Here is a 12,682-nt window from a genome sequence, read left to right as displayed (position 1 = left end):
TCTCCTCCCCACACTGAAAACGAGATGTTTTTCTTGTAGTGAATAAGAGATCCTTAATACTTTCTCACTTACCAAAAAAAAAGTGGTTTTTGAAAATAAATTTACAATTTTGCCTCATACACAGTCGAATTGTGACTCGACTTTATGGAAGTTATCCTCCAGTTTTCCTCATGCTTTTCTCGGGAGTCAGCCCTGAACTCCTTGCCCCAGCCAACTGAACTTCATCCAGTTCACAGCACGAAATTGCCAACTACGCCGTCACCCTGTGGCCCTGTATTGAGTCTTCACTGAGTGCTAGTCAGCACAGTAATCCATGCCATTCTCACAGTCACCCTGTGAAGTAGGTCCTGTCATCCCCATTTGACAGGGGAGAAAACTAAGTCTTAGAGGGTAAGTGACTTGCCCAAAGCCACCAGCTCAGAAGTTCTGTAGGGCCAGACTCTGCCCCCAGCGCCGGCTGTGCAGCCCTCGCTCTTCATCCCTGCGCTGCCGCCGCCCGGTTCCTGGAACACCCCATGTTCCTTCTGATCCCCCAGCTCTTGCGTGTACTCTAACCCCTGCTCAGAGCGTTCTCCACAGCCCCTTTATTTCTGTGTTTAATTCCTGTTCGTTCTTCTCACCGCGAGCTAAAGGTCACCTCTGCAGGGAGGGCTTCCCTGAGAGCCCCATGCTATGTGGTCCCCTAGCTACATCAAACATCCAGCTCCTCTGGTGTGGAGATGCACCCACGTTCCAGAAGGGTCTAGATCACACGTTCGCATGAAGCTGGTGAGTGTCCGCGGCTGTTCTTGCTGTCTGTGCCGGGCAGCAGGCCTGGCTCCTGTCCTGGGTCTCTCTGCTTCACCCCGAGACAAGTTCATGTGGTAGGAGCCCTACTCTCCCATTTGCAGGCTTCATTGTTAGCACCCTCATCCTGCGGGTGGGTGCAGGGCCGATTATTGGACAAGTGGGGGTGTGAGGGTTGCATGGAGAATCTTTGGATACAGTCTCAGGTGGGGCCACTACCAGTTTGGCCATAAAATTTCCCTCTGTGCCTCTCAAAAACATGAGGTCCAACCCTCAGTATTGGGCTAACCCTCCATGCCAAAGCTTCTCAGACTATCTGTGATGAAGAACTAGCTATCTTTCCCCCAAACCATCCTGGACCAATATGTTTATAAAAGAGAAAAGGGAACACTCTTGGACTGCTGGTGGGAATGTGAATTGGTACAGCCACTATGGAGAACAGTATGGAGGTTCCTTAAAAAACTACAAATAGAACTGCCATATGACCCAGCAATCCCACTACTGGGCATATACCCTGAGAAAACCATAATTCAAAAAGAGTCATGTACCAAAATGTTCATTGCAGCTCAACTTACAATAGCCCGGAGATGGAAACAACCTAAGTGTCCATCATCGGATGAATGGATAAAGAAGATGTGGCACGTATATACAATGGAATATTACTCAGCCATAAAAAGAAACGAAATTGAGCTATTTGTAATGAGGTGGATAGACCTAGAGTCTGTCATACAGAGTGAAGTAAGTCAGAAAGAGAAAGACAAATACCGTATGCTAACACATATATATGGAATTTAAGGGAAAAAATGTCATGAAGAACCTAGGGGTAAAACAGGAATAAAGACACAGACCTACTTGAGAATGGACTTGAGGATATGGGGAGGGGGAAGGGTAAGCTGTGACAAAGTGAGAGAGTGTCATGGACATATATACACTACCAAATGTAAAATAGATAGCTAGTGGGAAGCAGCCGCATAGAACAGGGAGATCAGCTCAGTGCTTAGTGGCCGCCTGGAGGGGAGGGATAGGGAGGGTGGGAGGGAGGGAGACGCAAGAGGGAAGGGATATGGGAACAGATGTATATGTATAACTGATTCACTTTGTTATAAAGCAGAAACTAATACACCATTGTGAAGCAATTGTACCCCAATAAAGTTGTAAAAAAAAGATAATATAAATGAATTACTAGAAAACAAAAAAAAATTTTTTAGACATAGAAAATTAAAGCCCAAATTTTATTATAAGATTCAGCAAACATCGCATAAGTATGTTAAATTGCTGGCACAGTTTCTCACTCTTTCACACACTTTCTTGCAGACTGACAGTGCTCTCCAGACCTCACTTTGAAAAGCACTTATTAGTTAAGTGACCATGGGGAGGGTACCTAACTTTTGAGCCTCAGTTTCTTTTTCTGTAAAATGGAACCAGTAATACTTACCCTGGCATTGTCAGAATTAAGGGAAATCATTTAAGTGTCTGTCATTGCCTGGTAGATGCTGGATGTCTGTTAAATAGCAGCTCATTAACCACCTTCTAGTGCCTCGGGAAATTTATAGGAATTAGATTTCTTCTCTTCTTTCCTGCCTTCAGCAAGTCTGTGTATCACAGCCAACTGGAGATCTGGTTTCTTTCAGTTGGACCGTGGTGTTCAGAATCCTTAAGTCATGCTGGGAATGTTCATTGCTACTGGCTTGTCTTTGCTTCTGTGCCTTTTCAGTAAACAACTAGGAAGTAAACATTTTTTAGAAAGAAAAGAGAAAAATGTATCATGAGTTCATGCTAGTATTTCTAATTTAAATGTAAACTACTTTGATTTGATACTTCTTTCTTATGCTAAAAATCTTGGTTCCTAATGACATAAATTACCCATTTTCTTTAAACTAAATCTAGGAATAAGGGTTCAGAATGCCAATCCCAGTGTTAATGGTGCTGAGACGACCTCATGCAGCTGTGGGACTGCAGTTCCATCTGAGCTCAGGACACAGCTCCCTGGGGACGTCCCATCAAAATACTGTTTCAGTTCTGTGAAATAATTGTCTTTGTTTCACTTGTTGTTGGATTAATTTGTTGCCATCTTCTGTTTTCATAACTTTATAAATTCATTTCTTCAAAATTGAGCTGTAATCGACATATAACAGTATGTTAATTTCAGGTGTACAACATAATGATTCAGTATTTGCATATGTGGTGAAATAATCACCACAGTAAGTCTAGTTAACATGTATTATAAACTTAATTTCAAAAAGTTCGTAAAACATATACAGGATCCCAAAGTCAGAATTGTACGACGGGGTACATTCACAGAGGTCTCACCTCTGTTCCTGTTTTGTCCACTTCAGTCTCTGCTTTGCTCTGTAAATAACCATTATTAGTTTTTTATTGAACCCTTCATTTTTTTTAATATAAAAAATCATCTGTTTCTCCTCCTTTATTACACAAAGGGTTCACATATAATCCTATTCTGCACTCTGCTTTTTTCACTTACCATTCTATCCTGATCTCTCCATAGCATTACATTAGTGATCATGGTTTATTCAACGGGCCTATATCGATGGATGCTTGAGTTGTTTACAGGATTTTTCTTATAAATTGTGCTACATTCAACATCATTACTCATCAGAGCAATGCAAATCAAAACCACAATGACATACCACTTCACGTCCACTAGGGTGGCTAAAATAAAAGACAGTGTTATCAAGGATGTAAAGAAATTGGAACCCTCATACATTGCTGGTGGAATGTAAGATGGTACAGCCACTTGGAAAAACAGTTAAGCAGTTACTCAAAATGTTAAATATAGAGTTACCATATGACTAAACAATTCCACTCCTCAGTATATAGCCAGAGAATTGAATACATATATCCATTCAAAAATAGGTACATGAATGATTGTAACAGCATTATCATAATAGCCAAAAGTTTGAAACAATTCAAATGTGTGTCAGTGGATGAGTGGAAACTAAAATACATATGCAGACATTAGAATATTATTATTCAGCATGCTGATACATGCTTCAACATAGATGAACCTTGGAAGCATTACGATAAGTTAAAGAAGCCAGTCACATACTGAATGAGTCCATGTGTATGAAACGCCCAGAATAGGCAAACCCATAGATACAGAAAGTGGGTTAGTAGTTGCTAAGGGTTGGAGAGAGGAAGAAATACGACTGACTGCTGATGGGAATGGAGCTTAAAAACTCTTCTTGGGGGTAATGAAAATGTTCCAAGATAGTGGTGATAGTGAGACAACTTTGGGAATATGCTAAAATCCACTGAATTGTATATAAATGGGTGAGTTTTATGGTATGTGAATTACACCTCAATAGAAGTCTTATAAAAATATAAGCTGTGCTGAAGTAAATAACCTTGTACAAACATAATTCCATGTGACACTGTATTTTTGATCCTAGAAATGGGATTACTGGGTCAAAGAGTAAATAACACATGTGATTTTGCTACGTATTGTCCAGTTCCCTACCATAGGAATCATGCTACTTCACATTCACTCCAGCAGTGTCTGAGGGTGCCATTTCCTGTCACCTTACCAGCAGCATGTGTTGTCACACGTGATGATTTGCCCTTCTGGCAGCTGAGAAATGGTATCATAATTTGCCTGCATCTTATTAGGAGCACAGTTGAGCAGATTCTGATATCTCTGCAATCCATCCGCATTTCTTTTTTTCTGTGCCATATATGTTCATGTATTTTATCCATTTTTCTGTTGGATTGTTGGTCTTTTCTCAGTTTCTACAAGCTCTGTATATATTAAAATATTAACCCTTTGCCTGTGATATCTTTCAGATAATTTTTACAGCTTTCAATTTGCCTTTTTAAAAATTGTAGTCAAATTTTAAAACCTTTCTCTATTGCTTCTGGATTTTGAGCCATAGTTAGAAATGTTTTCCCTGCTTCTGGCTTAGAAAAATAATTCACTTACTAATAAACTGAGATTCACTTGTAGTTTATCCTGGTGAATAATATTAGGAAGAGATCCACTTTTATACGTTTTAAAGAAATTTTATTGAAGTATAGTTGGTTTGCAGTGTTGTTTAATTATACTTTTTTTTTCTTTATTTTTGATCTAACTTTTTCAGCCATATGCATACACATATCCCCTCCCTCTTGGACCTCCCTCCCACCCCACCCCCATCCTACCCCCTCTAGGTCGTCAGAGAGCACGGAGCTGAGCTCCCTGTGCTGTACTGCAGGTTCCCACCAGCTATCTGTTTTACACATGGTAGTGTATTTATGTCAAAGCTAATCTCCCAATTCATCCCAATTATACTTTTTTATATGGCTGTCTAGTTGCCCAACATTTTTGAGGAAGGGTGAAAAGAAAAATAAAGTATCACTTTTTGTTTACGTCTGTTTTTAAATATTTCTGGATTGATATAGGTGTTTCAGGTAATTGCACAAACAGTATTATTATAGCAGGGAGTAAGGAAATAAAAAAGGAGCAACAGATCACCTATAATCTCCAGCCCTTCCCAGTCTGTTTCAGCGTGTCAATTTGTCTTCTCTGTTCTTCGTAGGTGAACGAGATGGATGGCATTCCCCTGATCCTGGACAGCTGTAGCATCGATGACAGCAACCCCTGTATCCTTGATGTGACTCGCGAGCGTTAGTTCACCCTCAGGGGCCTTAGCGGAACAAGGCCCTTGCCTGGTATTCATTCAGGAGGCAGCTGGCTGGCTTTCTTGGTGGCTCGTTCCTAAGAACTAAGCCACTTTCTCAAGGTTTGGGGCTGGAGTGTCACTCCTGCGGTCTGTGCAGCTTAGTGAGCTCAAGTTTGCGAGGTGACTAGGACATTCTAAACCAGCCTTCTACTACAGAGTGCCTTAAGACTCTGAGGCAAAAGCTCATCCATTGCCCCTGTGTTCGCTGCATGTCACTGATGTCACCTTTCCAAACACTATGTGTCCCTTGGAGTAAATATGAAGAAGCTTACATTTTTTTCTATAGAGATTCGAGGTATCCAGTCCTCTGGAAGAACCATTTTAACACTAGTTTGGAGGCCTCTGAGACCTCAGGAATGGGGAGAAACGTTTCAGTGGCCCCAGATTCTGGTTTTGGTTGGGTACGGTCTTGCGACCCTCTGTTAGTGATGCTGGGGACTCTGGCTCTTGCCCTTACCTGGTTTGACCACCCTTCTGGAAGGTGTTCTGCAGGGAACTTGCTTCTCCCCCCCCACTCCACCAACCAAGGTCTTGCCCTGTCAGAAACTGATCTAGTCCAGTGATGAGGAGCCAGGGACTGGGTACAGCCTGTTAAGTTTGAGAGATAATCTGTTTAACTTCAAGACCTTCCCTGGTGAGAATCAAACTCAGCCCAGTCCCTTGCCCTGGCTACTGTGTGGCCTGGTGCTTATTGCAGGTGGGGGGCAGGGGTGAATAAGGCCATTGCAAGGACTCTGAGTTTGTAACCCTGTGGGAGACCAAGGAGGAGGGGAATTTTATTTTTAAAATGCTCACTGTGGTTTCTGTCAAGAAGAGAAAAGGAGCTGATGAAAATCATGTGTTTCAAAGTAAGTAGATTGAGAAATGCTTATTATTTGTGCTAAAGATACTGTCATTTGTCTGATTAGCAATAGAAGAAAATCTCCTATTTTAAAGAGCATGATAGCTTATAAGCTCAGTCAGGGAAAGACAAACAGCCTCAGAAGACTTTTTTGTTCAAGGTAAAACAGAGTCGGTTCACTGCATTGCATTATGATCAGGCACCACAGGCTGTGCTCATTAGAGAGTTTTGAAATATTTTAGCCCCAAAAAAGGAAAGGAAAAAGAAGAAAGCTCTCTGTCACAGGAAAGCAGTAAAAGAACATTCAGGTGTAACTGCAGGTGTTGCATTTCCTGATGAAAAAGATGATTTATTGCGAACAAAGAAATTCACCCAGTTTTACTTTTATATTCCCTCAGTTGACCTTCTAGTGAGAAAAGGTTTTCATTGCTAATCTTTGCCTTTAGCAAAGACCAAAAAATTAAAAGGCTGTTGCACACAGCACATCATAGTTCTGCAGATATGCTGCATGTGGTTCATGCTTACAAAGTCTTTTATGTTGGCATCCTCCTTGCTGGATATTCATTCATTCATTCATTCACTTCTTTCAGGCAACATTTATTGAGTCCTTACTATGGATTTACATACATTACAACACGGTGAAGCCATTACTGGCAACACTGTGAAGCAGATACTGTTATCATTATCCGCCCTATTTGTAGGTGAGAAAATAAACTGAGAGAGCTTTAGTGCCTTGTCCTGAAGGTCAGACCCAGAATTTAAACTTGGTGTGTACCTGATTCTTAGCTGCTTTCCTAAACTGCCTCCTTGTAAGTCACTGGGAGGGAACGGAACACGTACAGAGAAAGCACAGTAACATATTCACATAGTGGAGAAATTACTCAGAATTAGAAATTGAAAAAATGTAGATGGACAATCTATGTAGATAAATGGTTTTTTAAATGATAATTAATGAAGCATTGCAAGCTTCCAGAATCTCCTTTAAATTGTCAAGAAGTGGCAAAATGTTACACGTTTTGCGTTATGTACATCTAGTAACTCCTTGGACTTTTGTTTATAAACACCTACTAGATTTTCAAGACATAAAAAATACACTTAACAAGATATGAGATACATACCAAAATATGAGAGCAAAGGGAGAATGATGGTTGAATGGTCAGAAATGAAGAAGTATTATAGCCTAGGGATTCAATTTTTAGATGTGAGCCATAAATTAAAACCTGACCTCCCTGGTAGCCAGAGCAAATAGGGCCATAATACAGATCACAGAACAAATCCACCCCATGTTCCTCCTCCACACTGTTTCTCGTCTCCTGCTCTCAGGCAGGTTTTCCCAACAATTATTTAATTTCCCTGACCTTGCCTCCTTACCTCTCATTCACTCCCCCACCCCCATTCATATGTTTTTTTCTTTCCTATATTTTTTATTCATCAAAATAATAAATCTGTATTTTTTTTTTAATGCCAAAAGGTGTAGAATGGGGGAGTGAGTTCTCTGGCTCCACCCTCCACACTTTGCAATTCACTCTCTCAGCTCTTTCTTCTAGTAGTTGCTTTTCTGTAACTAAGTAATATGCTTCGCTGCTGTTTCTTGATATATCACATCTTGATGTTACCTGTTTACGTTGTTATGACACTAGGATTTAGCTCTTGTATACCACCTCCTCTCCTCCCTCCCTCATGCTCCCACTATAGTTAAGATCCCATTTGCTCTGTTGCCTGCATGACTGGTGAGGCTGAGCATCTTCTAAAATGTTTATTTACCATTTGGATTGTGTGTGTGTGTGTGTAAAATGTGCTTGATCAAAACCTTTTGCCCATTTTTTCATTGGGTTATCTTTTTATAATTTGTTTGTAATCTTTATATATTCTAGATAGAAGTTCTTTGTCAGCTACATGTGTTGCTAATATTTCCTTTCCCTTGTTCTATGACTTATCTTGTCATTCCCTTTATAGCTTTTTTTTTTTTTAATTAACAGAAGTTCTTAACTTTTAGTCAAATTTATCACTTTTTCTTTATGGTTAGTTTTTTAGGTGTGTATCTTGTTAAAGAAATATTTTCATACCCTCAGGTTATGATGATAATCTATATTCTGAATACTTCATATTTTTATCTTTTATATTTATTTATTTTTAAAAATTTTATTGGAGTATAGTTGCTTTACAATGTTGTGTTAGTTTCTACTGTACAGCAAAGTGAATCAGCTATACGTATACATATATCCCCTCTTTTTTGGATTTCTTTCCCATTTAGGTCACCACAGAGCATTGATACCTTTTATATTTAGGTCTGTAATTCACTTGGAGTTGATTTTTGTATATGGTGTGAGTTAGAGGTCTATTTCTATGTTTTTCCATATGGGCACGCAATTGTCCCAGCCCAGTTATTGAAAAGAACACACATTGTCTACTCTAGTGCCAGTTGTATCGTAAGTCAGGTGTCCATATATGTGTGGGTCTGGACTCTCTTTTCTTTTCCATTGATCTCTGTGTTCTATCCCTGTACCAGTACTATGGTATTAAGTACTGTCACTTTCTAAAGTATCTTGATATTAGTCGACTGAGTCCTTCCAACTTGTTTCTTCTTTTTTAAGAGTATTATGGCTATTTTTGGTCATTTGTATTTGCCCATAAAAATTTTAAAACCAGCTAGTCAAATTCTACACATTCACACTTGTGTGTTTTTGTGCACACATGTGCATACACGTATGTACACACGTGAAATCACTACCAACAAAAACAGTGTAAAATCCCCACATGTTGAATTCCTCATTGAGATTGCTTTGGCTAAAATCAGTGTAATGAGAGTTTACATCTGAGTCTTCTAACTCATGAACATGGTATATCTGTCCATTTATTTAGGATTATTACTTTTCAGCTTTTATTCCTCTCTGTGTATTTTTATAGCTTCTTTGCGTGGATTTTAGTATGTATTATTTTGGTTATCATGCATTTCAAGTGTTTTCTAATTTCTGTTATGTTTTTTTTTGACCCATGGATTATTTAGAAATGCATTTCTTAAATTCTGAACTAATAAGAATTATCTTTTGGAAATTGATTTCTAACATAAATTCATTGTGATCAAAGAGCACATACTTGATGTTCTTTGTCCTATGAAATTTATTAAGACTTGCTTTATGACCCAGTGTATGGTCAGTTTCTGCAACTGTTGTGTGTGTGCTTGAAAATCACATCTATTCTCTAGTAGTGGAGTACAGTATTTTTAGGTCAAGTTTGTAAAATTTTTACATTTTTAGTGATATTTTTATCTACTTTGGTTTATCGGTTGTGGAGAGAAATGTTTTAAAATATCAGCCTATGATTATAGATTTCTCTAAATTTCTCCTTTTAGTTATATAATATTTTTCTTTATATATTTTGAGACAACATTATTAGACTAAGGTGTATAATAGGTCTTGAAAAATACCCCTGTTGTCACTGTAAAGTGACCCTCTGTATCTCTAAAAATGCTTTTTGCCTGTTACTAATACAGCTACTTTATCTCACTTTTGGTTGGTATTTACATGGTATAACCTTTAGAATCCTTTTATTTTCAGTCTTTCTGTGTCAGAGGTGTTTGTTGTAAACAGCATAGTTGATTTTTTCTTAATCTAGTTTCTTTGCCTTTTAGCTATTGCATTTAGCCCTATATTTACTGTAATTACTGATGTGTTTGTATTTAAGCTACTCTGGTTTGCTTTCTGTTTTATTTTATTTTTCTCTCTTTTGGATTGATTGTTTTATATAGTTCAATGTTTATCTTTTTCTGGTTTAAAAGTTTTTAATTCTTTTTTTCTATTCTGTTAATAGTGCCCTGGGAAATTACAACATGCATCCTAGACTGAGGAAAATCTAATGTTTTTCAGACCTTTACCCCCTTCCCAGATAATACAGGATCACTCAGCACCCCCCAATTTATATGCTGTTGTTGTTATATATTTTTATTCTATTTTTACAACTCTGTAAGATGTTATTATCGTAGTTCTGTAACGTCAGTGTTCATTTAGATCTATCCACATATGTACTACTTTCCTGCCTTTCACCCCTTCTTATAGCTTTGTCTGTCCACCTGGGATCATTTTCCTTCGGCCTGAAGTCCTTCTTTCAGAATTTCCTTTAAAATGGGTTCATGGGTGAGGAACCATCTGAGTTTGTTTGAAAATGTATGCCTGATTCCAGCATTTTGTTGTGATAGCTACAGGATCTCATTGTTTTAATATGTATACTTTGACTTAATTCTAGTATTTCCAGCATGGTATCTGCACCCTCTGCATCTGGTATCCTCCATGCCAGAGTGTCTCTACTTTACCCTTTTTGTTGGATGTGTTTGGGACATAATCTAGAAGGAGAATCAACAAGACTTGGTGACACTTCAGAGGTGGGAGAATAAAAAAAAAACAGCATCACAGGTGACTCCCAGGTTTCTGACCTGAGCAACTAGATGGATGGAGATATTCCCACATTTATTGAGAAAGGGAATAATTTCAAAGGAGAATATAGACAGATGAATGTGTTCATAAGCTTCATCATTTGCCTGTTGTCACCAGTCACCTCTGAATTGTCAGAGTCAATGGATGCTTTGCAGTTCTCATCGTATTAAAACTCAGTTCAACGGATCTCATCACTTCCTCCTTAACATAACACTTTTTTCTTTCATGATAGTACCTCCTCTTGGTTTTTTTTCATGTCTTCCTGGCTCCTCCTCCTTATTCTCTGTTGTTACTCCCTCTTCTACACAACTTTTAAACGTTGGAGTTCTCCTGGACATTCCAGAGCTCAGGCTCTCTCTTCTCACTCTACATTTTCTCCTTAAAGAATCTCACCCATTTATTCCTTTATTCGTTTATTCATTCAATGTTTATTGAACACCTTTTATGTCCCAGACACTATTCTGGGCCCGTGGAATGACAGGGAATCCTGTAGGGAGGCTATTGGCATCATCCAGGCAGGAGATGACAGTGGCCTGGGCCAGGCTGGTAGCCGTGGAGATGGGAGATGAAGTTGTATTCTGGGTATTCTTAAGACTTTAAACATCATCTGTTCACCTTTGTCTACCAGATTTAACCTCTAGACAGACCTCTCTTCTGAGTCTCAGGCGTATGTCTCTTGACACCCTGCTTAACATTTTGCTTGCATATCTTACTGACACCCCAAACCTAGGATGTCCAAAGTTAAGCTGTTAATATCTCTGCAAAATTCTCCCCTGTCCTTTTCAATAAATGTGGGAATATCTCCATCCATCTAGTTGCTCAGGTCAGAAACCTGGGAGTCACTCATGATGCTGTTTTTTATTCTCCTGCCGCTAAAGTGTCACCAAGTCTTGTTGATTCTCCCTCCAGAATACGTCCCAAATCCACCCATTTCCCTTCATCTCCATTGCTACCATCCAGTCCTTACTCTCCTCACCCCTGGCCTGGATGTCAGCAGTAGCTTCCTAACTCATCTTTCAGTTTCTGGTTTTGTTGTGTTGCGGTGATATTTATTCCCCATCCACTCAGTGCAGTCTTTTAAAACCAAAATAGGGTCATTCCTCTCTGCCTCTTGACTCTCCCTGCCCCTCACCATCCCTCATAAACATGCCCATTTACAAAACCTCCAAGCCTGTCCATTGTCCTTAGAATAAATCCACAGGCTCCAGCACGTCCTGAGAAGTCCTGTACGGTCTTGCCCCACCTGCCTTTTCATTTACCTCCAGACCGGTCTTCCTTTTTTATTTTTTCTTTTGCCCTACCCAGGTACGTGGGGAGTTTCTTGCCTTTTGGGAGGTCTGAGGTCTTCTGCCAGTGCTCAGTAGGTGTTCTGTAGGAGTTGTTCCACGTGTAGATGTATTTCTGATGTATCTGTGGGGAGGAAGGTGATCTCCGCGTCTCACTCTTCCGCCATCTTGAAGCTCCTCCCGGTCTCCCTTTCTTAGCATTCCCCAGAGACTCTTCATTTTTTGTGTCTCAGATCTGTCTAATTTCTCACCTCAAGGCAGTCGTTATGCTCATCTCTCAGCCTGAACTCTGTCCCCTGGGTCAGTCCTCCTCGTCTCCATGTCCACCTTCCTCATCTCTTCCTCAGGGAAGCCTTGCCGGTTGACCCCTCCTAGAACCTGCTCTGTTCCTTCAGCTTATCACAGTCTGTAATTGAATGAATATTTGTGCATTTATGTCTTAATTACCCTCTAGACCAAGGCCCATATGGCAGGGACCATTTTTTCTGTTTTTCACCTAAGTATAATACGCTGCTGTCAGGTGCATAGTAAATGTCCAATAAATATTTCTTAGATGGGTAGGTGACAGAGTAAAACATTGAACAAATGAATTGAAAAAACAGCAGCTTGAGGAAGTTGTGTGTGTGTGTGTGTGTGTGTGTGTATGTGTGTGTGTGTGTGTTT

At 39.6% G+C, this 12,682-nt stretch overlaps 1 protein-coding gene across 1 annotated transcript in view; it reads left to right on the top strand.

Annotated features, from left to right (window-relative positions):
- The window catches only part of ATXN10 (ataxin 10), a 160,210-nt gene that overhangs the window by 123,042 nt on the left and 24,486 nt on the right, over positions 1 to 12,682 (top strand). The window contains exon 10 of the mRNA XM_060113591.1: positions 5,319 to 5,382. Within this exon, the coding sequence (XP_059969574.1) occupies positions 5,319 to 5,382 (64 nt within the window). The remainder of the gene's footprint in view (positions 1 to 5,318; positions 5,383 to 12,682) is intronic.

The sequence above is a fragment of the Mesoplodon densirostris genome, chromosome 11 (genome assembly GCF_025265405.1).
Source record: "Mesoplodon densirostris isolate mMesDen1 chromosome 11, mMesDen1 primary haplotype, whole genome shotgun sequence".
NCBI lineage: Eukaryota > Metazoa > Chordata > Mammalia > Artiodactyla > Ziphiidae > Mesoplodon > Mesoplodon densirostris.
The sequence above is the reverse complement of the archived record's forward strand: the minus strand, read 5'-3'. Positions and strand labels throughout refer to the sequence as shown.